Source organism: Eutrigla gurnardus (assembly GCF_963514095.1).
Source record: "Eutrigla gurnardus genome assembly, chromosome: 2".
Taxonomy (NCBI): Eukaryota; Metazoa; Chordata; class Actinopteri; order Perciformes; family Triglidae; genus Eutrigla; species Eutrigla gurnardus.
The window spans coordinates 9,070,180-9,095,812 of record NC_139916.1 but is presented as its reverse complement, the minus strand read 5'-3'; the positions used below and the strand labels follow the sequence as shown (position 1 = coordinate 9,095,812).

At 42.8% G+C, this 25,633-nt stretch overlaps 1 protein-coding gene across 1 annotated transcript; it reads right to left on the bottom strand.

Annotated features, from left to right (window-relative positions):
• Positions 1 to 1,984: 1,984 nt before the first annotated feature.
• LOC311026019 (mitogen-activated protein kinase kinase kinase 12-like) lies at positions 1,985 to 18,495 on the bottom strand. The gene is made up of 14 exons (XM_084029301.1): positions 17,959 to 18,495; positions 15,441 to 15,973; positions 12,801 to 12,984; positions 12,516 to 12,707; positions 11,891 to 12,049; positions 10,098 to 10,256; positions 9,779 to 9,887; positions 7,996 to 8,105; positions 7,722 to 7,838; positions 6,939 to 7,076; positions 6,053 to 6,764; positions 4,166 to 4,233; positions 3,658 to 3,958; positions 1,985 to 3,489 (listed from the first exon to the last, which is right to left on the bottom strand). Exons 2-14 carry the CDS (start codon positions 15,931 to 15,933, stop codon positions 3,403 to 3,405), a joined length of 2,829 nt encoding a protein of 942 aa, XP_083885427.1. The 5' UTR covers positions 15,934 to 15,973; positions 17,959 to 18,495; the 3' UTR covers positions 1,985 to 3,402.
• Positions 18,496 to 25,633: the final 7,138 nt, after the last annotated feature.

Genomic DNA, 25,633 nt, shown 5'->3' with positions numbered 1-25,633 from the left:
ATTTGATACGTCAACTGCCACTGATTTGATCTGCTGAGTTCATTATTTATTTAATTTGTTTTGGTTTTAGTCAAAAGAAGCAAACGATTAGGTTTTTAATTCCCCTTTAGAGTCGAGTTGGAGGTTTTAATGATTTGTTACGACTTTCTTTTTTTTTTTTTTTTTTTGATGGATCCCCCCCTATCTTCCCCTTTTTCTTTCCTTGCCATCACAGCGGAGTATAGTTGGGAAACTACATAGGCATATAGATTTAGTTATGGTCAGTCGTTTTTTTTTTTTCTTTAAAAAGGAAAAGACAAAAACAGAAAAATAAAAAAAGTATCAAAAATAAGAATAGAGTGACTTTTATTCTGTTTATATATACACCCCCCCTCCCCCCTTTGTCACCCATTTCCACCAAGTCGGTCTGTCTATTTTATGTCCATACTCGCTTTAAATATACACATCATTCTCCCCCTTTGTCACCTTTCAACTTGAAGTGCTTGTAACATGGATTACACGTGTCACTGAGGGGAATACGTAGCTGTACAATGCACTGTCACCGATTTATATTTGGTTATGAAGACAAATGTTCTAACAGTTGTGATTGAATTTATCCAGATAATTTAAAATGTGTATAACTACGCATGTCACCCCCCCACCCCCAACATGTCATTCCTGTTTTTCCCCCTCTCCTAGTCCGGAGACCATGTGTTGATATTTCGCCGGGATGGGAGGTTTTTGGGGAATGTGGGCTTGGCTCTAGGGATCGGAAGCAGAGGGTTCTCCTCGCTTTTTTTGTAAAGACTGATATATACTAAAAAAAAAAAAATGTTGGAATATTTGTTTTAAATGGAGGAAATATTTTTTTTTAAACTACCAAAGGGGGATTAACTCCTGGACACTTGAGTGAACTGTCTATTAGATGTGATGAGGCTGAGAGCTGAGATGATTGAAGCTCTGACAAAGAAAGGGTTGTGAGTTAACACTAGTTTCCTGCTCTTTGCTTTGCTCAAGTCAGAAAATTATTTTATTTTTTATTTGCAGGAAAGAAAAAACTTTTGTGCACGTTTTGAGACTGTAGACCTGGGTGCCACAACATTGTTTAAAAAAAATGAAATAAAGATGTGAAATGCTCAAACCACAACTTGTCTTGAGGGTTTTGTCACCAGCTGAAATATAGTGAACACACACACGTTGAGATTTAACAGGTTTTATTTTAAATTGTTTCTTAAATATATTTATTGTACAGTTACAATAGTATAAAAAGCAAACGTTTCATACAGGGTTGTTTTTTTTTTCTTCAATCTGCATCAAGGGAAATGCGTACCTCTACAATCGAGACACTAGAGGGCAGTAGTTTTGCTTTTTGGCAACATCTCATCCTGCAGGAGGATTTCTAGCTTTAAATCTTGGGGGCACATTCTGTTTAAAATGCTCTACAAATTGGAATTTAAAACTTTACACCAGATTTTTAAAAAAACAACGGAAGCTGCCATTACTAGCTTATTGAGGAGGACCTGATCATTCATAAATGAGTGGAACAGGATGCAATGTGCTGTTGTACAGTCAGATTGAACCACATTCACGCAAGAAGGCTTTGTCAGGGGACACAAGTGCATCAAAATCAGATTTCTATATATAATGCTGTCTGTTATGAAGGAGCCCTTGCACATAAGTGAAAAATTACCATCTATTAGCCAAAACGTCAGCTGGTGAGGAGTCTGACAATGTCAGAGTGACCTTTCTGAAGACCGGTGAACCATACTATGGGCTTTCAAAGCTAAAATCTAAAATAATCTGCTATGTTTTGGGGGAGTTATAGTGGCTAAATCATGAAATGGTTTCATTTTTAGGTGCATATGGATTTTATGAGCAGACAGGAAAACTACTAAATTGGGTTCCAAATTACTGAGTAAGTTAATGGTAAATCCTGTCATATTTTGCCACAGATCGGCCTGTGAAAAACAATACTAGAATCAAAAGTATGTTTGACTAAATGAGCCACAAACCGATGAAAAACTCTAATCATCATCTCTCTTTGATGCTGGTACACTGCAAACAGTGTGGCAACGAAAACAAACTGAGTGAAAACAAACTGAAAACATGAAGGTAACATCATATTCTGCAGGTCTTCTGAGATCTACTTTGGTGTTTGTGTCCCTGTCATCCATATGCCTCCAGTCATTAAATCTGCAGTTTAAATTGATTTCTCTATGGATGGATCTAATATTTCATTGACCAGTGACCCAACGGGCCATCCATACTTTATCACAAGCATGCGTTTCTGATGCTATATACACCCCTAGATGCTCTGAATGGGGTTTTCAAACTGGTATTGCATTTTTAATACGGTAAACACTGCAATACTAATGAAGAAAGCCCATCTGCCCTGAATGAACTCAGCTGTGGTTCTTCTGACCTGTGACATAACAGGACATACTAGTACCAGAGCAGATATATTGCTTTTTCTTTGTTCACATGTTCCTCTTTTATATGTGTTCTGATGCTTGGACATGAAACAGCGGCTACAGTACATTCTACTACCATAAGCATTTTTGAGGTTCAAATAGAGTAGCGCCACGTAATTAGAAACATCAGCACCTTTAAATCATACAATCTTACATTTTTAAAAATTTGTTCATTTTACAAGATCACATATTTACATAGATATTAAAACACAGGAGTAGAAAACATGGAAACGTAATCCGTGACACGAATATAAATTAAAAAAAAAATGTAAACAACAAAAATTAAAAATGTAAACGTGTTTTTTTTTCCAGAACGTCAATGAATTCACTGTAAAGTAATAAATTAGTCAGTGCATAACGGGGGAATGCAATATGACACGATGATCGTGAGGAAATCGGTACATTTCGTAAATCAAGTGCAAGCAGCAACATCAGTGGCTGTCCCAGTGAAGTTGACAGTAGAAACATTAAAAAATAATAACACCCTGATAGGATCTTATCATGTTGTCTCATGACAACATGTGAAATAACATGACACGTTTTTCTGACGGAGCTAAAAATACAAATGAATAGACGTCAACAGACAGTCGTGTGGATGGCTTCTTTGAGGCCTCTGTTGCTGAGGTGTTTTTGCAGGAGCTGATCTTAGGCCGGTTGCTATGGCGGCCACTGCGCCGTCAGCTCGGCTACTGCCCCAATTCAATTTCATCACTGTGACGCATTTATCTCCAATGAAATGGGATTTTCTGTTTTTTTTATTTTGCCCCCGCCCGCCCCCCAGGACATGAGGTTCTGAGAACACGCAGTTTTGTTTTGTGTTCTGCTTGTCGGACATCCTGCCTCTCTGCAATGTCCTTGATCGTGACTGTGTGTGTGTGAAGGTCTGGTCGAGTAAAAGAAGCCTTCACGGGACAGATCTACAGGATTGTGAGTGGGTTGAGGTGTCAGATTTTCACCAGTTGGCTGGGGGTTGGCTGGGCTCTGCGCTGCCTGAATGGTCCAGCTCTGCGCTGTCACAGTCCGAGTCATCATACAGGCCCTGGTGAGACGGAAAAACATGATTTATCCGAGTTAGAGCAGCAACAGACTCTTTAACGTTGACCACAAAATCAGATTATGACCCATTATATGCATCTTAGTATCCGTTAGCCATAACCTCGATATACAGTATCATGCATCCTCGTTTTATTCACGGTCTGCTGCCTACCTCATAATTATGATCATTACTGGCAAGCTGGGTCTTGACTTGTCGAAGTATAGCTTCCTTCTCGGACAACCCGTCGGAGCCCAGCTGGGTCGAGTCGGACGGGTCGGCGGGAATTTCCGATCCCTGAGACAGCAGGTCGTCGCTCTTGTCGTCCAGACGCTCGTCGGTGTTGGTGCTGACCACGTCCGGTGTGCCGCTGTGGGAGTGGTCGGTGGTGTTTCCCTCCTCGCCGTCCGAGACCGACAAGTTCTCTGAGCTGAAGGTGGACAAGGACTGGCACTTGCTCATGCTCACGTGGCGCCTTACGATAGGAAAGAATAGATATGCAATAAGTAACTTTACAGTAGAGAGAAATCATGGGTACAAAAAGAAGGGGTTGAAATGTTTAAAAATAATGTGACAACATTCATGTGAGAATGTGAAAGCCTAGTTTTGTGTCACGTTGTGGCTAAATATAAGGATCACATGTGCATAATTGTTTTTTTCTTGCTAATATGACAACTCTTACCGTCTCCTTGGCAACTCCACTTCACTGTCCACTTCTCCTTCCTCCTCCTCTGACGACACTCCGCGTCTCTGCAGAGGAAATTAACAGGATGTATGAAACCACAGTGATTCCATGTCTCAATGGACATTAATCACCACTGATTCCTGTCTGGACTCCCGGAGACGTCTGGTAACACATGACCTCGACGACACCCTTTCAGAGAGCCAAAGTGATTGATGTTTTGGATGATTGAATCATCCAATGTGTTTTTGTTGATAATGCATATTCATTACACACATCTAACCTGTGAAACACACAAATAACCCAGAGGTGAAAGTAACAAATCAGGCCTACAATTACGCTCCTCACGTTACTGTAATTGAGTAGCTTTTTTTTGTTCAAACCCATACTTAAGTAAGTTTTAACAGAAGTAACGTAATCAGTTACATACGTACACCCATCCATTACTGAGTAAATTATGTATTTTTGTTTAAAATGATCAACGAATATTGTGAGCTCCAAAAAAACTTTGCCAGACAACGATTAAACGCATCCCATTAAAAGCTGAAATACCACCTGAGAGAGAGAGAGTCTGACTTATAATGAGGTCGCAAAAGCCACATCTTTCACATCTAGTTCCATATAAACACAGAAAGGCAACAGTGTCGTAATAATGCGACTCATGGACGTCGCCCCGTCTCTGAATTCTGCGTCAAACTTGCAGAAACACGTAAAGGTAAGCCGCCTTTTAGCATCGTTAGCCGCTAACGTTAGCTAAAAATGACTAGGCCTGTGCAACGGGAAACACTACGATGTGGGCACGTAATGTTTAAAAAAAAAAAGTTTATTAGTTACGTTATGTGTTATCTGAGGCTTTTTTTGTTGGTAAACAAATTACGAAGGGATGAGTTGTGCTTTTTTATTAGTTTTACCGGAAACAGTTAAAGTGCTTTCCTTCAAGGCCACCAGACTCCATTAGAAAAACAGTCATTTTAGCTGTTGGTCAACTGCTGCTTCGTTACACGTTATTTCAGCTATTATTTAACAGTTTGAACACACCAGTTTTACACGTCTTCTACTGCGAGGGAAAATGTCAGTATTTATATGTGTCAGAAGATAAGTACCGGTAATTAAAATCTGCTACTAAATGCTTCTAATTAAAATATCTGTGTATTTACTATCCTCTATAGCTCTCTTACTTGTTCTGTTCATAACATGAGATGTATGCTGTATGTAAGAACAGTGGCAAGATTTAGTAATAACTTTGAGTATTCTTCAATTTAGCTACTTTTTACTTGTACTTGGGTCATTTTTACTGAAGTTTTTCTTGTCTTACCTAAGGACAATTTAAATTAAGTAACTGACGGTACTTCTTCTACTGGAGGGGGAAATTCCAGTACTCATTCCTACACTTCCTACACTTCCTACAAGTCTCAACTATTTCTGACAAATGCACGTGGCAGTAATTAACCACTAGAATATAGTCTTTCCACCACACTATGTGATTCCTCAGTCATCATTATTTGTAGCATGGCATCTATTAAAAAAAAAAGTGAATGAGGATTGTACTGTCAAGTGATGGCAATTATATTTGGCAAAAAGGTTTTCATTATCAGGATGTTTCAATGTCAATTATGATCTTTTTGTTTGACATCTCAAAAGATGCTGATATGTGAAGACCGTTGTTCGTGTAAGTAAATGCACCTGTGGTTGAGTCGACAAAGAAGCAGTGAATAAAGGCAGTAATCTGTTGCTTTGCTGGCAACAAATAAAATGAAAAATGCATTACATTTGCCCAGAGCAAATCTTGGCTCCCTTTTATAAAGGCAGAAGTCAAAAGGATTTTGTCAAACAATTACTCAATGCTTTGTCCAATAGGGTTCTTAGACAATGCCGTTAAAGTCTCACCTGACTGCGTGTGACTGCCGCCCTATAGAGCAGTGCTGCAGGAGTGAGGCGTTGACTTCTGGGTGAGCGTGTGATCACTGCCCCGTCCTCCTTCTCTTCACCCTCGTGTGAAACACGGGGGTTCCCGAGCACAGACGGCCTCCGTGCAGCTGCCCCCCTGCCGCAAGGTGAGTCGGGGCTACTGGAGAACGGAATGGAAGCTGCATCCTCGCTGGGCGTGTCACTGCGTGGAGGTGTTCCTCCCAGGTCATCGGTCCCTACACCCACATCCGGCCCCTCCTCAGGAGCGCCACTACTCCTGCTCTCCCCCAGCCCGGCTGAGGCGCTCTGGCTGCCCGCTCTGTCCAGCCCCGGCCCGACCTGCCCCTTCCTCCGGTTTTCAGCCTCCAAGGTGGTTGAAATGAGATCCGGACTTGAGGAGTACATCTTCTTGAGCAGCAGATCGTGCTGCAGACCCCTGAGGGCTGCACTTGGGTCTAAATGCTGCTTGCTGCTGGGAACAGATGAGGTGGCGTTGACCATGGCTAATGAAGAGGAGAGGGTGGCTTTCAGCTGAGCCAGGTCCCCACTGCTGCCTTTACCAGCCTTCCTGTAGCGGGGTTTTCCTCGGCGTGAGCGGCCGGGGGAGGTAGAGCCCTTGTTGGGGATAGTGACCTGGGTCATGGAAGAGTCCAGTTTGGGGAGGATGACCTCTGACTTTAGCAAGTCTGGCCTGAAAAGGACAGGGATGGAATATATTTTAAAAACCGGGATAAGAATTTTTTTTTAAATGCATTAATTGCGAGAAAGAAATGTGTTTATCTTGTACATTATTCACTGTATTAGTTGAAGGATAAGGCTGGTGATAGTCTATATTTTTGTTATTTTCAATAAATGAACATCTCACCTTTTACTGTATGAAGGCAGCTTCTGAGGTACGTTGCGTTTCTTCATCAGTTTCTCCATGGAGTTGGAGGAGGCCGACTGTCTGGAGCTGTGGTGTTTGAAGCAGCCTGGGTACTTCTTGTCCAGTGAATGCTCCCTCCTGATTATTTTTTTAAACACAAAGCCGATACTCGTTTAATGCATGTCAATGGATACTCAGCAAGGCATAAGAGAGCACTTTGTTACACGCAATGTCCCTGTGTGACTCGACGTAATGGCCCTTCACTTTACGATACAGATGACCTTTTCCATGCTGTTTCATCACAAAAACACTGCTTAACCACTGTCGATGGATGAAGCTATAATACAAGTATAATATAATATAAGTATATGAATAACTATCCTAGTTTTGAAAATGATATACTGCCCACGGTCTTTGGCTTAATTTTAGAAAAGGCTTTTCAATCACAATCCCACTGCAATGTGACAGAACTCCGGACATAAAATGTGCAGAGCTGATCAAGCTATCCACGCTGGCGCAAGGCTGGTTTCCCTGCCAAGGGTGCGTCTACTAAACATTGACTTATGGAAACAAGTATTTTATGTCTTTAATTAATTTAGAACACTTTGCAGAGACCTGCTTTTACTTTGACTTTGAAGGGTCTTTTTCACTAATCAGCACCAAAAGCCACATTAGAATCCCGTTGATTCAATATTGTGCAACAATAAAACATTATTACTTAAAAAAGGGTGAATACTCTTTTTTTTTTAAAATGAAAATGTAAATCAATGGCATTTTTCATACTTGTGCAGTTCTTTCTCTTTGATCTCCAGCTGCAGCATGATGGCGTTGAGCTCCATGTACAGATTGTTGGCTCTCTCCAGTTTCCTCTCGTAGTGCTCCCGGATGTCCAGTGCATGTCTGTAGAAAGATAAATGGGGACTTTAATACTATTATCTGCTACTAACATAATTGGGTTTCTCAGTAGTTTGCTTATCCTTATGTCTTTGTTATTGGTGTGTGTGTGTGTCTATATATATATATATAGACACACACACATTACAGTTGCTTTGCTAACCTGAGTTCTTCTCTGCGCCGTTTGATCAGCTCCTCATCCAGCCTGTGAAGACACGTCCCCTCAGACTTGATCTTTTCAAAGTGGTGCCTCACCTCATCCCTCCACTCCGCCTGGTGAAACGCAAAAAAAACAACACCATCCATCAGGGCAGGTATTAATGAGTTATACAGGTACAAAAATCATTATTAAAACACGTTTCTGTGGTTAAAAGGGTTCATATAAGTTTAAATTACAACTGGCGTACATCTTTTTCTATTGTTACTACCACCACTAATACTATGATCAATGCTTCTACTCCCAATAGTGTGATTACTCTTTCTGTAGCTGCCAGTGGAGATACAGCAGAGACCCAGCAGGTAACTGCTTCATCATATATCCAGCAATTTATATTTTGGCAGCTTATTCCTTCAAGCTGCAACATTTTCTAAGCACTTGTTTTGAATTTTTTATTTTTTATTATAATTTTTTACACTTTTCCTGTTTTTTTCCATTGGGATAATTAAATACGACTCTATTTAGATAATAATATTGACAACATATATCAATATGAAGAATACACTTCAGTGCACCTTTATCTAGAAAGAAAAGCTCTTAATTTTGCAGAGCGGCTGAGGGTTCACGTGTATCATCAAACAAAACCCATTAAGCTGTCGGATGATAATCAATAGACGGGGATCAAAACTGAACATGAACTGAACATGACATGAGCACAAAAAAGAGATGCGCAGTGTGTATTTTTTTTTGCACACAGTGGAGCGCGACAGCTGTTATCTGATACCTGTCATATCAACGGACAAAGGCAGTCTGATATATGATTGTGTGCACGTATATGCATGTGCATGTGCACGTGCACCACGTGTGTGTGTGTATTTCTGGTTGGCATGAGTGATGCTCTTCTTATTAAGCTAATGGACTCTTGTGCGCACTCTTCTATATCTCCAGTCCCCTCTTTCTCCTCTCACTCTGCTCTCTGCGCCCTACCATTAAAGCGATCAATACACTCCAGCAGCAAATACTTCTTTCTAACGTCACAAGAAAAATCCATTATGGGGCAGAGAGGAGTAGAAACCGCGGAGGGTAGCAGCAGGGGGAAGGGCAACGGGGAGAAATAAAGGATCAAGGCTACGCGGAGAGATTGAAGGAGGTTTGTATTTTTGCATCGTGAGATGTGAAAGGAGGAGGCAGATGGTTGCTGCGAAGAGGAAATTCAATCGTTTTCATTGTGTGCGTTTGTGCGCATGAGTGCGTCTTACAATAATGCATGCTCGACTTATAAATGGATCTGTGGTTCTGCATGGCTGAGTAAAGAAATATCTTCCACACAATTATACTATTCTGTCTCCTGTCCTCTGTTTGGGTCTAACACGTGTCACTGCATGGCCACCCATCCCCCACCCTATCACAGACCTCCTTCACCATCACACTTTGATATGATGGGTGGATGAAACGTGTGACAAGGAACAAAAGAGCAAGCGACCAACAATAATATGTTGTGATTGAAAGGACCGGTCTTAATAGCTAATGCTCAAGAGGGGCCTCCAGTGAAGCTGCACTGCTTGTGGTTACAAGCATTTGTTCTGCAGCAGACTGGAAACAAATTACATGAGTTGACAGCAAAATTACTATTAGAGATATTGGCTGTTGTTGACAGGAGGTTTTCCATTAAGAGACATACAGAGCTCCTCTAATGTCTATTTATTTATATTTATCTGACAAGGGAGAGTGTGATTTAAGAGATGATGCTTCTCAATTCTATTTTCCCTTAGAGATAAAGGAAGCTTACCTGAGACTGAAAGTAGGTTTCTTGTGGAGTCGACAGGATATCGGCCGAGGCGATGTCCAGATGCAGGAGAATCTGTCGGAAGGAAGGCCTGTTTCTTGGCTTGCAGTTCCTGTGCACAATTTGAACAAATGTTTTGTCAGAAATGCAAGAAACATGGGTCATACTCTTATTATTTAGACCAATCTGTGTAAAATGTGTTTGCGTCTCTCAGCCTTCTAAAAGCTTCCAACTTCATATTATTCTTCTTAGTGCTGAATGCCTATTCCTCTTGTTCTTCCTTTCCATCTCTGCCTACATCGTCCCCCTCTCATCCACTCACCAGCATTGCCTCAGGAGCAGTTTGAAGCTGTCTGGGCAGCTGTCAGGTACGGGCAGATGTAGACTGTTGTTTCCCACTCCCCAGATGATAGCGGAGGAGTCCACGTCCTTATAGGGCACCTCTCCCGTTAGCATCTCCCACAGCACGACACCGAATGACCTGCAGAGAGACGTGGAATATTTATCATGTATCATTGGAATCATGTTAACGGATGCTTACCAGGTAGACTATACTGAAAATATAGCACAGTAAAGTTAGGATTCCTTTCTATGTATATGTATTACTAATCTTCATGGTGTCAATTTTATTATTTCACTACAGTCCATTGATGAGCTCCATCTCTCCCTCTGTTTTGGTAAGAGAGAGCAAGAGAGCGCGCCCGTGGGGAAGGGTAACTAAGGAAAGTCTGTTGTTGGTTGGTGACTCCCTCTGTTGCCACGGTGACCATGTAACGTATCCAAGGTGCCAATAGCATCACACACAGCGTGGAGGAGGTATGTGATGTGTTTACATGTGTATTTTTAGAGTCTCTTCATCTCCTCGTTGAAGAAGATGTACTTGCTTTCAAGCCTATGCATGTATCTTTTAACCACCAGGTTAACTATAAGCTGTGAATCAGATGTGTTGTTTATTTCTAAAGAGTGTAATATCATTCAGTAATTTAGTGAATGGCCAATCAGTGTGGCTTATCTTAAGTAGCAATAGAAACATGGAACAATATGCCGTTAAAATTGAAAGGGAATGAATTGGACTGAAAATAAAACTGCCTGTTACAGCAATTTGTATTTAAAATGAGAGAAATGGAAAATCACCATCGTGCTTTAAAATTATTTTACACAATACAATACAGCATGAAGCCAGTCAATATATAGTTTGTAGAAATCTATATTTATTTCCCAGTTCCTCATATATGTTTTAGCTTCTAGTCTTCTAGCCTGTTGTTAGCTTTGTGATTAACAGCATTTATTCTCTCTCCTGTTTATTGTGTGTTAATTTGTTGACCTTGAGACGAGCTGCTGCATGCAATCGACCTTGAAGCAAATATTGTTGGGTTGAATCTCCGTTGAGAAAAGCTATATTTTGTATGTTCATTTGTATCACCTTAAAATGTGATTATGTCAAAGTCTACCTCTAGCTATCTTTATATAGTCCTTATGTAAAGGAACATGTTGTTCCAGCTTTTAAAGTATGTCCGCACAAAAGGGAAAACTGAATTCATGCAACACAGAACTTCTCCATACCTTTCGCTCTTTTGGTGGTATTAACTACTACATACTTTACATACATTTTAAACCATTACTACAGCATACACCCATGCCTTGCTGCATGAAAAGCTTTCTAATCCTATTTTCACTTCTCTGCTAATGCACTGCTGGCCCTGGGCCAAACCATCCACAGGCTTGGAAGGTTATTCCAGCCTCTCCTGAGCACTGCAGCATCTGGCAAATCAATTATTAAATTAGCCCGCGTTCCTTTCAGGACGAAGAGGAAGAGTGATGGAGGGATGCAGGATGGGAGAGTAAAAGGGGGAGGACGTATTGGGGGGAGATCAGGGCTTAACACAGGCCAACCCATCAGACATGGCCGAGGCCCTATAGAATTTCATGTAATGAGATATTGTACATAATACCCAATAGATTTTTTTGGAAATAGGATCCTGCGCTCCATACTGTAGTAGGCTGTAACTAATGAGATTTTATGTCGATTCAGTGACAGATAAGACAGACCATAAGGGGGAACTACGGAGATTCACCAGTGTAAAAGGACAACATAAAAAGGGTTACGACACCCACCAAATATCCACTTTTTCTGAGACGGGTTCGTTGCGTATGACCTCAGGAGCCATCCAGGCCACCGTCCCGGCAAAGGACATCTTGGTGCTCTTGTCGCTGAGCTCCTTGGACGTGCCGAAATCAGAAATCTTCACTGCGTCGTCGTAAGTGATCAGCATGCTGGAATGAAATGTGAGTATATATGTGAGTTCATCTGTTTACAAAAATGTAAGAAAAACGGCTAAGCTAAATCAGCTGTTATTCATTTTTTTTTACTAAATGTATAAAAATTCAAACCAATTACTGATTCAGTGCCAAACGTTACATGCATTACATTTCATTTGGTGGTGGGGCCGTTAAGGAATTGCACAGTTAGAAATGTGCCCATTAATCATAGCATCTAAATTTGGCTAATCAGTGCAATGTTGAAGTCGGGGCCCCCCACTGCAGGTCACAAGAAATGTATCAGGATTTGCTAGGAAGCAACAGAGTTCACAGCTGCACAAAATTTGATTTTTTACGATAATCTTTGCTTTTTCTTTAACTCTAACCGCTTTAGGGACTTGTTTGCTTAACATGATCATTTATGCATGAATTACAGGGCGTTAACCCCATAATTCATTTTCACCATTCAACAGAAACTCACTTTGGTGACTTGAGGTCTCTGTGGATGATCTTGTGGAGGTGAAGATAGTTCATGCCACCGGCGATGCCCATGGCCCAGTCCATGAGCAGGGATGGATGGATCTTCCTGCCTGCTCTCAGCACCTCATACAGCTGTCCCTGGGCACAGTACTCCATGATGATGCAGTAACATGGAGCCTGGGTACAAATACCTCTGAAAGTGTGGAGAAGTATATGTACATATTATGCAATGCCTGGAATGAATGGAAAACTTTTAATATTGTGAAATGCAAATGTTGCAACTAACTTGAAAGTGATGATGTTGGGGTGCTTGAGCTTGCGCAGGTGCTTGATGTCTGTCTCTTTGATGTTCCGCACTTTTTTAACGGCCACTTCCTGTCCGTGCAGTTTTCCCAGGAAGACGGCGCCCTGGGCTCCGCTGCCCACCCACTGCAGGTCGGATATCTCCTCGAATGGGATCTCCCACGCCTCTGAGGTTGGCGGGGGAAAAGATGGAGGCAAAGTAGTTGGTGAGTTGATCATTGTAGCAAGAGCAGAGTGATGATCGTCATAGTAACCTGTACTGATTACAGGTTATTTTCACCTGCAAACTCATATTCTTAGGTAATACTGATGTTTCATAACAACCAAACAGCAGACGGTTATTAAGCACTGCACCTTTGATGAGTAAATAAATGTAATTTATATTATTTATTTGATGTTGTGATAACTCATAATGCTTTATTACAGCTCGACTTTTACTGAAATAGGCTTGTTTGCTTTCTTAGCTTAGCATAACGATTATAAACAGGAGGAAACCACTAGCTTTGTGCTAGCAAAGGTAACAAAATCTGCCTAGCAGAACCTCTAAACCTCGTTTAATAACATATTCTAATTTGATGGGTTTATCCATAAAAAGTGTAAAACTGACGCATTATGGGTGCCGTAACTTTCTGAATTATCCACTGGTTGCCTGGCAACTTGAAGAAATGGTGGTAGTGGTAGCTTCTTATTATTTCCCGTACTGCAAGAAAGCAAATATGCTTATTCCTGTAAACATCATACTATTCCATGAATGTCAACATGTTTAAATGTTATGCACATAAAAAATAAATAAATTCATGTTTAGTTGTTGCATACATTCAAAATCTGTATCAAAACTATTAAATCAAGACAGAAAACAACACTTCAAGAAGCCTGCATGTGAAACGAAAGTGAGTAGCAGGGAGCATTCGGCACAACAGACAGGCTGTGCTGTTTTACAAATATAGGTTGGACCTGTAACGGTAAAACCTGTTGTAAGCCCTGACTCTTCAAGTTAATGCAGAGCCCAAGTAGATGTCTTTGTGGTTGTTGAACCTCACCTTAACCTAAGATACAGGGTGTGCAGGCAGACAGACAGGGAGCTCTAATCGCATGTGGGTAATTCTCCCTCAGCCTCCTAAATCCTCTTTAGTGCCATTGTGGGGCTGACGCAAAAGGGGGGCCCGATGGGGTCCGATGGGAGGGGGGGTTGAGAACCTAATGCGGATGTACGGTGGAGAGGGAGGTGGACGGGTATTGAGGGTAGTGGTGGGGGGATTCCCCACGGGTCGGAAGGGGTCCGTGTGGCCGTGACAGATTATTAATACAGAGAAAATATACAGCCTGCTCTGCTGCTCTTCTTAACTAGAGAAAAGAAGATTTAGACACATTTATCATATTAATAAGGATGATATGAATGATTAATGCCGTCCTGATAGATTAAAGATTTGGTCTCTAATGAGCGCCTCAAATGTGCCACAGTAAAGACATAAGGCCACATCTGATACACAGGAACATTGCCAGGTCTGCTTTGTTTGAGCTGGCAAATCGAGGAGCATTTGGAGCACCCCACAGTCCTTCACAATCAATAAAGGGCAGATCATTTCTAATGCTTTCTATTGTGCTTCATTGTGCCATCCAATCAAAGTGTAAGAATAGAGCATTGTGATATGGAAGACAGGCATTGAGTTGCAGAACCCCTATTTATGTCACTTTTGTAATATCCGTTTTGCTCTTGTGAACGTGCGTGTGTGTGTGTGTGTGTGACTCCCTGTGATGCTGCACGGAGGAGGGGAGCAGCGAGGTGCAGATGGGCTGGGAGTGATAACAGCACAGGATGAAAAGAAGAGGGAAGGAGACAATGAGCGAGGGAAGGAGGAGGGGAGTGGAGGCAAGATGTGGAAGTCAAACGGGGGATAAAATATCAGAAGGCTCTAAAGACATGGAGGCATATAAATCTGCCACCTTCAAGCCTGATTTAGTCATCCTATCAAGTTTGGTATGTGATATTAAGTGTTTTTATTTGTGGTTGTGTTTATGTGCGCGTGCACTCATCCTTGGGCTCTCATTCGCGTGTGTGTGTGCGTGTGTGTGTGTGTGTGCGCGCGCACATGACACCATGTGTCAGTTTTGCGTTAATAGAGATGAGAGCAGAGGCGCAGGGTCGGAGCGTGGTCATGCATAATTCATGGAGCAGATTGAGCAGAGGAGTCCCAGGGGAGTTCTGCGCTATTGTAGTGGCTGCAGACATAAACAACACAGCGTCACAGGGAGCTAGTTTCATTGGGGGGGTGGAACTGGGGAGAAGGTGGGGTGGGCACGAGCAGGCGAAGGGATCGGGGGAAAATAAGCTCTTTGCAGCTTTGATAGAGTCTCTCTCTCTCTCTCTCTCTCTCTCTCTCTCTCTCTCTCTCTCTCTCCTGGCTGCAGCTCTTTCAAGTCAAAGAATGTGTTTGTTTACAACATTTTCCTACCAACTGCTTAATGTAATTAAAAAGGGGGGATAAGATAATGAATTAGCATATCAAAGCTTCAGACTGGAATGAATTGGGAACTGGTGCTTGTCTTATTGGAAAGCTACAGGCAACCGAGTGTGTGTAGATGTGTTTGCGAGCAGTGAAATGGATTTTAATGCTAGACTTACCGTCCAGTCCGTGTTTGTGCTCCGTGGAGTAAGCTTTGCCAATCATAGTCCAGACAGGCCGCAGGCACCCAAACAAGCCCTCCAGAAACCCTCCTCCCCCTCCGTTTGACTGGCACTGTAGCCGGGCGTCACCTGCCTGGCTCCTGACCGCACTGCTGTCCATCTCCTGCCCTTCTCCCTCCGTCCTTCCTGGACTCCCATCGTGCTCGTGGAGCTTCAGGACACTGTTGGCAAAGTGCTCTTGCTGTTCCTCACCAGGGGTCTGGTTGTGGCCAGCAGTCTGCCCCTCTCCTCCTCCACCCCCGTGCTCCACGGCACCTCCCGTGTCTATGGAGAGGACGTTACGAAGGACGCACTGGGTCGGGGTAAGGTCCATTTCTGGGGTGCACGGCGTTTCGGCATCGAGGCGGCGAAAGGATGGAGGATCAGAGAGGGGGGAGTTGAAACCAGAGAGAGAAGGTGACGGGGCACGAGATTCATGGAGGAGCGCCATGAGGGCCTTTGGTCATCAGAACAACTCGAGAAGTGGGAACCTTGATGAGACCAAACACAGAGGAGGGAAATGATTAGAAATCAAATCAAAGTTAAAATCATTACCCTCTGGGGGCCATGACGGCTGATTGAGCTGCATATTTGTAGGAGAGTGTCACCTCTGGAAGGTGATTATTTAGGCCTACTAAGAGGAAGACCTTGAGCTATAAGTTATCCGAAGTGGCCGAGGAACTCAGTGGAATGACTTTTCCATCTCTATCTGCAAATGGAGGATGACAAGTCAGCACAGCTCCCTAAAGCTGTCACCAATATCAAGAAAACGCACACTCATAGTTTATGCTCCTCTGGTTTGAGTAAATGTCTTGTTTTGTATGACCCAGAAAGTATGCAGCTTTATAAAAAAGGGGCTTTGTTGACTGTGGTGAGACTACACAACAACAGTGGAAAAACATGCAGTTTCAGTAAGAATTGTCCATCGTCAGCATAGAAACAAACATCACACTAAATTCAGAACGTCAGGCATTTCCCAAACCTCAGAAATAACAATGTATTGCTTGCAATTTGAAGAGGTGAAGATGAGAGTACAGGGGTTGTCACTGCATACACCTAGTGATCAAAGAAATGTAATCAATATGACTCACGATGTCTGATATCTGAAGATATGAACTCAATAAGAGAATGTGAAACAGGACGTTTGGATGAAGGACAAAAAGGCAGCCTGTCTAGCCCATAAATCAGAGAAGGCCTCAGTTCAGCATACCCTTGATGAAGTGCACATCAAATACTATCAGACCACTTCTCCAAGTCCAACTTGGCAACCTCCCATAGGTGCCACAGCGTCGCAGAACCTCCATTAACAAATGTCCTTCCATCTTACAGAATATTCCAAACATAGCATTCCATCGCTTTTGCTTTAGCATGTTCATGAATAAGGAATCCAACGTTGCCACAGCTAGTTATTTACATCCTACTGGAGCATCACCACCACCGGTGTGTTTAAAAAGCAAGAGATCAAATGCTTGTCTAATGTATAATAACGAGAGGAATTCTGCAAGCCTCTTCAAAGCTTGTCATTTCTCCAAGGAGAACAGCGCATTCATGCTCGACGGAGAATGGAAATGCATGATTTCCTGTCGTGGCCTTCTCCAGTGAACCACTCCTCCTCCGCCTGCTCTGACAAGCGAGGCTGTGAGGTGACAGGCTACACCTGCGTTGTAAAAAATAATGATACAAACCGGTACGTGGCTTCATTATGCTGTTGTATGGCATATGACCCCAAAAAACAGAAAATCCCAAACATGGAGCTCAGTTTCCAGGTTAGTCATTGAGGGGAACTTCAAGGCTATCCAATTTGAGTCCAATTACAAAGCCTAAATGAAGCCCATTAACATGCTTACACAACCCTGCTGTAACAATTATTCACCAGAATTGTGCTTGTTTGTTTCCAAGACCTATAGCTGTATTTCACCATCCATAATTCATCAAATATGGAAATAGAAATCATGTAGATGGTTGGAAAAACAAGAGCCTGGAGGACGCGTGAAAAAAAAACAGAACCATAAAGCTCAAAGTCATTATAATCTCCTGCACATAAGGGGGGAAACCAAACCACCGAGACACATCTGGTGTCTGAAATGTGGAATAATCATTCACATCCGACTGACCCTGCCTGCTAATAGTGCTGCTCGGCTCTCGCTTGATTTATTTCGAGGTATCAGCTGCTGGGAGCTGCGGTATAAGCAGGCTCGCGGGTCTGTTACAGGCCAGCGCATTGTGGATGTGTCGGAGGGGTTTCTTGTGCGCATCGCCGCTTCGCCCCGCACCTCCCCGCGCTGCGGCTACGATCCCCGGCGCACCAGCGGAGCATCACTGACAGCACCGCACTTATACACGCAAACATCCCACCTTATATTTGAATAATACACGACAGGCTGCCTTATCGGGGAGTAAAAAAAAAAAAAAAATCATATGCAGATCACCTCCCTTCTCCCACCTGCTCATCCAGCGTAAAAACAACGTTTCCTACCTCAGTGCCGACAGCTGAACTCCATCGCTGGTGAAAAAAAGAAGCTTATTCCACTTTGTAGCTTGATAGTCGATCCTATACAACCACCTTATAAGTCTCCCTTGCTGGGTTTGTCGGAATAATCAGCATCCACGCTCACTCCTCCTCCTCTTCCTCCTCCTCCTCTTCCTCTCCGCATCCACCGAGCTTCCTCTCCGCCCTGGATGACTGGAAGTCTGCGTCTTCTCCCAGTGAGCAGTAACACGGCTTCAATAACACGACTGCTCTCGCTTGTTTTTCCCCTTTTTCCTCGCTCCTCCTTACACCTCCTCCATTCTCCTCTGAGGATGCGTTCTGCGCACACGCAGGAATTTATACGGCCCGTCTCACCTCTGCTAGTAAACACGACGACGGCGGAGGAGGAGGAGGAGGAGGAGGAGAGGAGGGTGGGAGGCATGCAGCGTCCGCGTCCTCCTATCAGAGGACCGGTGCGCTATGACGAGCTCGGTCCGGTGGGACACGGGACAGCAACCGCAGGTAAACGAGGTTTATGAGCGAGTGAGGCTACTCTTAGGCAGGGAGGTAGGGGAGGTAGGGGGGGTCAGCCCGGTGTGTGAGGTGACCGAAATGATGTCATCCCCAAAGCACGCTGTATTTGACTGGACAGCGATGTAATAATCCCTTCAAACCCTATTAACGCCGTCTGTATGGGGTGTAATTGGTGCATAATCTGTGAGCACTAGTCTGCCACAGAGGGGACACGAAGGAAGGACGGCAGGTCGTTTTTTTTTTTACATTTTTTTTTTTATCATCTTCTCCAATCTGACCCATTTTTCTCTGAGATAGGTTGAGTGGGACATCACAAGACCTAAATGGGACTTTCCCCAGGCGTGATTTGTTTCCCTCAGCGACTTTAATTAACCTGAATGAAATAAAATATTACACTCATTTCAACAACTGTCATTTTTCAGCGCAAATCAGATTTTGTGTTTGAAAGTGCCACCTGGTCCTCATTGCATACAACTGCCTATGTAGATATAGTCATTATAAGTCTTTATTCTTGTGCCACGCAAATAACAATGCACGCATGGGTTTACAAGACACACCAACGCCATATAAACCAGATCTGGAATGCTGCTATGAAACATCCCAAAATACCAGAATCAACCAATCAGATTTTTAGAACTTCAGGTAATTAAATAATTTGTTTTCCCAGCTTTAAAGACAAAACATTGAATAAGCATTTGTTAAATACAAAAGAAAAAGGACCTCGCCTGTCCCAAACCCCACAGCTCACACATTAACCCAGAGGAATCCTGGATGAACGGATGCCAGGTTGGCTGTATACGGGCCAGATGGGAGATCATGAAATCACTGTAAACACGGGAGAATCTTCCAAGAGTCAAACTATTTGGCTGACACAGAGGAAGATGTGAGTTTGGGGAACAGCTGGGGATCCCATGTCTGAGCTGTGTACTTACTGGGACGGCCCAAATGATTGTAGCAACATGACCCTTTTTGTGTGCTAAATCCAAATCCGGCCTTATCGCCCAGATTAAGCTCGTGTTGGGCTTAAACCCTAACGATGACCTCATCGCGCCACTCTCAGACAGAGGGGGGGGAAACCCTGACTAGTGCACGGACCCGGCCAACCATGTGAGACTGACAAACCCATGCAATAAACAAATATTCAAAGCCCCATGTTCTCTGCAGAGCTTTATGAAAACCTGATTGAGTTTGAAACATCCACTGAAATTACCGTCAGGAGAAATTGATTGCTTCTGTCTTCATTTGTTCATCTCTAGTCGCGTTCTGCCTTCACATGAAGCCTTGCCAAATGAAAATTACATTTCTGAGTACTTTGTATTGTGTTTCTCTGTTGTGACACAGAATCACAATAACATGAGTTTTTTTTTGTTTTTTTAAATAATAATTTCAGACCCAACAAGGGGAAACAGGTTGCACCAGCAACACAATAGAGGCTCTGTTTTTATTCAAGTAATGAAATGTTCGACATTCTTTTACAGCTTATTCTAACAACCCTCTTAGCGGGAAGCTGTCAGATAATTGTAGCATTTCTAAAATTAATTTTGACAGCGGACTTGACGCTTGTAATTTAATTCCGTAATCTAATAGAACATTATCTTAATAGTCAAGGAACCCCTTTGCCAAAAATGTGGTGAATGTTTAACGTTGGTTTTAATATCGCATGGAAAAGAAATAGTGGGCAAAAAAAAATAAAAAAAGATCAGCAGCTTTAATCATTCCTGCTATTTCTTTTTTATTCCACATCTAGAATTCTGTCTTAAGGCGGTCTGAATGGAGCAGCACATCCTCTGTTCTATTTCTATCTGTTTCTGAAAACTTTGTTCATGATTTATTTATTGGTCATGGATGTTCAGTCCTCTGAGGGTGCTGCTGCCTCTGATGTCCGCTAACACAGCTCCTGCTGCTGTTGTGGTTCCTCCAGCATAAATAAGCACAGACTGAACGCTGCAGTGTATCACACCTCACCCAAAGAGTGACATATATATGTATATATAAATTGTGGGACTCCAATTGATTTTAAACACCGCACTCTGTGGTATCCGAGTGAATGGCTGATGTAAAATGCTGCATTGTTTGGCAACATGCATCATAATCTGTAGGAGGGAATTAACAGAAGCCTGCAGTGAAGGATGTCAAGAGGAATGCCGTGTGTGTGTGTGTGCACACACACATGTCTTTGCCTATGACTGTACACTATGCTGCGAGAGGCCCGGTGCCAAATGGTCACAGATTGTCCCCGTCCGGCTCAGGGGGGAAGGTAGAGGTATGTGTGTGTGGTTGGATGCGGAGCGAGGGGGGGGGGGGACTACTTTCTGGCTCTGTGGAGAGCCTATTTATGGATCCTCATCGAGAGCCCTTCGTGTTACTCATTGTCACTTTCACTCACACACCCCGCTGAATAGGTGGCCAATCATCAAATCCACTCAACTCTGTTTCTACGACGTGCGTGAACAAAAGGAGCGGAGGTAATTGGCTCTCTGCTCCCAACATAATATTGACTGAAAACCAAACGGCAGCCATTCTGTATTCGTGCGTCTATATCTGTGTGCACTTATGTGTGTCTGTGTGAATGTAGACGCCGGGGCGACCCCTTCCTGTCTGTCTGGGGGAAGCTGATATTGGACAGTATTGTCATCAATCAGGTTGCTACTACTTTGCTTTTTGCCCACTGATGGGATTCATTAAGATTGGCGCCGACCAGTATTGGCGGGCTGGTAAAGGAGGTTGATGGGGGGGGTGGCGGGGAGGGGGATTCTCCATTTCAACAAGATGATCTCACCTCCTGTCTGCAGCTCAGGAAGAACAGTTTTCATTCATAAAGTTCATCCATTCACTCACACACACACACACACACACACACACACACACACACACACACACACACACACACACACACACACACACACACACACACACATCAACATATCTCCCAACGGGATGCTGAGGAGACAGATGAGCCAATCAGGTGAGATCATTGCCGAATACCAAGGTTCCTCTTCCCGTTTCAAAACTCTATAAAGTACATTTGGTGCCTTTAATCGTTTGACCTACCGTATTCGTGGAACGAAGACGTCATGATAGAGGTAAACAAATGAGTGCATATATACCGGTATGTGCACATTAACAATGAAATGAAGCTGTAAACATGAGCTTTTAAGATGATGTGGTGAACATCAGGTAAACACGGAACAAAATGAGGATTCATTTGGAGTGGCAATGCCGGCTATGCTATTAGTCTTAGTTAAATATTCACTCCCGCTTTAGCTGTCTCTAGCAGCTCCTGGGGGAAATATCCGGCTCTTTAGCTGCTAAATGTTACGCCATGTTCACCAGTTAGTCACTAACTGTCTCTGTCCTGCTGTTTGATGCTGTAGAATAGTGTTTTATTTAGAGCTTTTCTTCTGGAAATAGCTGCGTTGGCAGAACGCGACCAGACTGGTGAATTTGTGGAGCATTAAAACCAAAAGCTGAAAGCCAATATACAACTAGAGCTGAGGGGAACCTCCGACTTGTGGGTGTCACTTGTCACTACCAGAAAAAAACGTTTCATACACGTGATCCGTCAATATGAAAATATTGACTGTCGCCACTTCTCAATCTCTTTTTGACAGCCACACGACGTGTCTAAGACAACTGAAGAAGCGTATTGATTCGTTCCACCGTGCTCTAAAATATGCAAATCCAACATTTAGATCAAGCGCTGCTTTGATCTTCCAGGGAGATTAGCCATGCGTCTGATTTCCCTTTGAAACCTCTGAGAGGCGAGCAGCCGGCCAGGCCGCCTGCTGTGGAGAGCAGCGCTCCGGGGCAGCGCTCCGGTCAGGAGAGGGTTAATACCAATAAAGGGGAGGTTGGAGAAGCCTTCCTGAAAGTCACATGGTTCGTGCCGGGAAGCGGGGAGGGGGTGAAGGAGTCGAGGGGGGGAGAGGGAGGGGGAGCCGGAGGAGGAGTCAGGAGCGTGTTGCCGTAGAAACAGAATCCTCAGTTGGCTGATGTGAAGTCAGAGGCGTAATATTAGGCGGTGACTGCAGTTAGATGCTGCTGGTGGTGTGAGGTGGGTGGATGAGTGGGGAAGGGGAAAGGGAAGGTGGTGACTCACACTGGAGGACGCACTCTGCATTCTAATGGATGGACCCACATGTGCACACACACACACACACACACACACACACACACACACACACCTTCATCGGCCACATCACCCACCGTCCCTTCCTTATGTTAGTCTCCCGTTTCTCTCCACTACATATCTACTACTGTGCAGCACGGCCCGGCATTATCCTGCACCACTCTGCTTCACAACATATAATTAATTCATTACGCCAGTGGAAGATCCATTAGTGTTTGTCCTGATGACTTCACTTGCATGCGTTGATAAAGGGCATCTATTAGAGGGAACCAAATGCTCAGGCAGGCTGGTAAACTATAGCCATGTAATTGGTGACGGCATAATTGCACGGCACACGTAGCAATTAAAGCGATAATATGTGTAAACCATGCTCAAGATTATCATTGGATTAACTACACTTCCTAAATGCCCTTGAGTGTGGAGGATCACCAGCTGTTTCTGGGGTAGTGTTCATAATTATGCAGATTTTTTTTTTTTTAGGGTATTGTTTGGAGGGTCTTTCCTTTTGACTGCAGGGTGATGTATATATTTTGTTTTAATCTCACAGTAGTCCGTGTTAATGAAGTCTTTCTTTCAGGACGGGACAACAAAGCATTTTCTCCGACACACAAATGTGAATCCATTAAAAAAAAAAAAAAAAAAATAGAAAGAAAAGTGATGCTCCAGGGTTGACAGAGGCGATTCATTATAACGGCCGACACACTTGGTGGTGAGGATGAGTTGACCAAAATGTGTGAAATGTACTCATGTGACACCAACATCTTGTAATGATCTAATATATAACATGTATAGGCAATGAAAGTGAATCTAAAGGGATGAAGTAACAGAGGCTGGCATCATTTTGTTCATTTTATGGTCATGAATTATTAATTTTGTGCTGTAAACATAATTTGGAAGGATATAGATTTACATCATTTTATATATAGAGATTTTTTTTACTATTTTAATTACTGGGGTTCGAGATTTTCTAACAATAAAGATTTCTCTAATTTGTGTAATCATTAACGTAATCAATATCCAGTGATGAGAAATTAATGTACAGCTTGAGCACAAGTAATGAAAAGCTTTGAACACTATTTGAATTAATAATTTGCTTTTTATTTATGTGCTTTCTCACAAAAACATAATCTTCATATTCTGTTTACTATTTGACCCTCAACATATACCTTCTGCAGTTCAAAGCAGCCGCCGCGATGTTAGAACTCAGGGGAATGTGACGTACACATGCCCTATAGCAAATAATTGACTTTTTGATTGAACGGCGCTCTGCCTTTCCTTTTAAGGAAAGCCAGGGCAGGTTCATTTCCCATCAATGCTGCCTGTAAAACCGGCAGCAGCAGGGAAAATCACAGGCGGTGTGACGTTTTCTCGGTCACCACCCACACTGTATCTGATGGTTTGGGGCGAACCAATGAGGGGGGTCGGGCTGCGTGGCTGTCTGATACAGTGCGGGCTGGTCAGCGATGAACATTATCTTCAGACTAGTTTATTTCACTTTGCCTGCGATCATGACTCATTCAATTTTTTTGGGGGGGGGGAAGGGGGCGGTACCACCCAAGGCAAAACAAAAAGAAACTGGATATATCCTGATTCTTACGAGCAGTTCAGCCAAAAAGTGATTTTTCCTTCTCGTATTATTTGATTTGAAGGATTATTACATGCCCGAAGGCATAACAGAGATACACATTATTCACAATAAAACCCAACAAAAATGAAAACAGTCCAAGTATGTTTAAATTAACTTAATCATTTATATAAGTAACAAGTTATTGATGAGGGATGAAGATTGTAAATGAAGTGGCTTATTGAAGAATGATCTACCGTTTGATTAATTTATGTTGCTAAAAATGAGATGACCTTTTTCTTATTTGCCTAATTTATTCAGAATAACAAGAGATACTCCATTTGTTTCCTACATTTGTATTCTGGAGGTATACCACTCACCAATTATACAGTTATGCTAATTACCCACTTGACTGGATCACATATTACCCGTATCAAGAGTCATTAATTCATCTGTAGTAAAGAGGGCAATTATCATCTGTTACAAAACTGTGATGGAAGTGATAGAGCATTTAGAATATGATATAAATGGCAAGTGAAAATAAAAACTATTGTTCCCTCAAAAACAAGAAGCTGGCATCATAGAGACCATGGTGGCAGGTTTAGCCTGTTGTTTCCAGCAGTGCGCTGTCCATGGTGCTGATCAGGGCTATAAGGCTAAAACTGATGTATTCACTTATTAAACCAGGGGGGGTGAAGATGGTGGGAAGCTGGAATTGTTTCAGTTTTAGTTAGTTTTACAATCTAATTATTCTGTATTTTGTTTTTGACCTAAATTACCCATTTTAGAAGACGTGATAGTAAAGTGATATTTCATGATTTAAACATCGACTCTAAACAGGTTTTCCAGCATGAAAACCTGAAACACCTTTTCTCTATCTATTGGCGGCAAATTTGGGCTTTTAAGCCTCAATACAAGACTAAAGATTGTTCATCTCCTGCAGTACACCAATTCAATCTTTTAAAATATTCACCATATAGCTGATTTTTCCAAGAGAAACACTGTCACAGTCTAAGGAACATTGAAGCCCACTCAGATCAATGTTTATCGATTTAATTAAGTTGGAATAAAGAGTTGTCGACGAACAAGGCCATGACGTTCAGCAGAATGATTGACTCACAGCGCCACCTGGTTGTTGTAAATGTAACCTACATCGCATCAAATGTTTACAACTAGATTTACTGATTCAGATCGAGCGGCCTGGAAGACCCCGTACTGTCCCGAAAGAAAGTCATATCATATCCTCTTTTCCCATATCCTCTTTGCACTATTGAATCAGATTAGTTAATTAACCCCCCTACCTTGAGCGGGCTCGTTGTAGTTGAATGAAGCGACGCACTGGACCGTTTGGTTGTCCAAGCGAGAAAACCACGGTGCCACTCTTCAGCCGGACTTCTATAGGGGTCCCATCTGGTTAATTCTAAATTGCCTTGTCAATAAACCTTGAAGGTAAT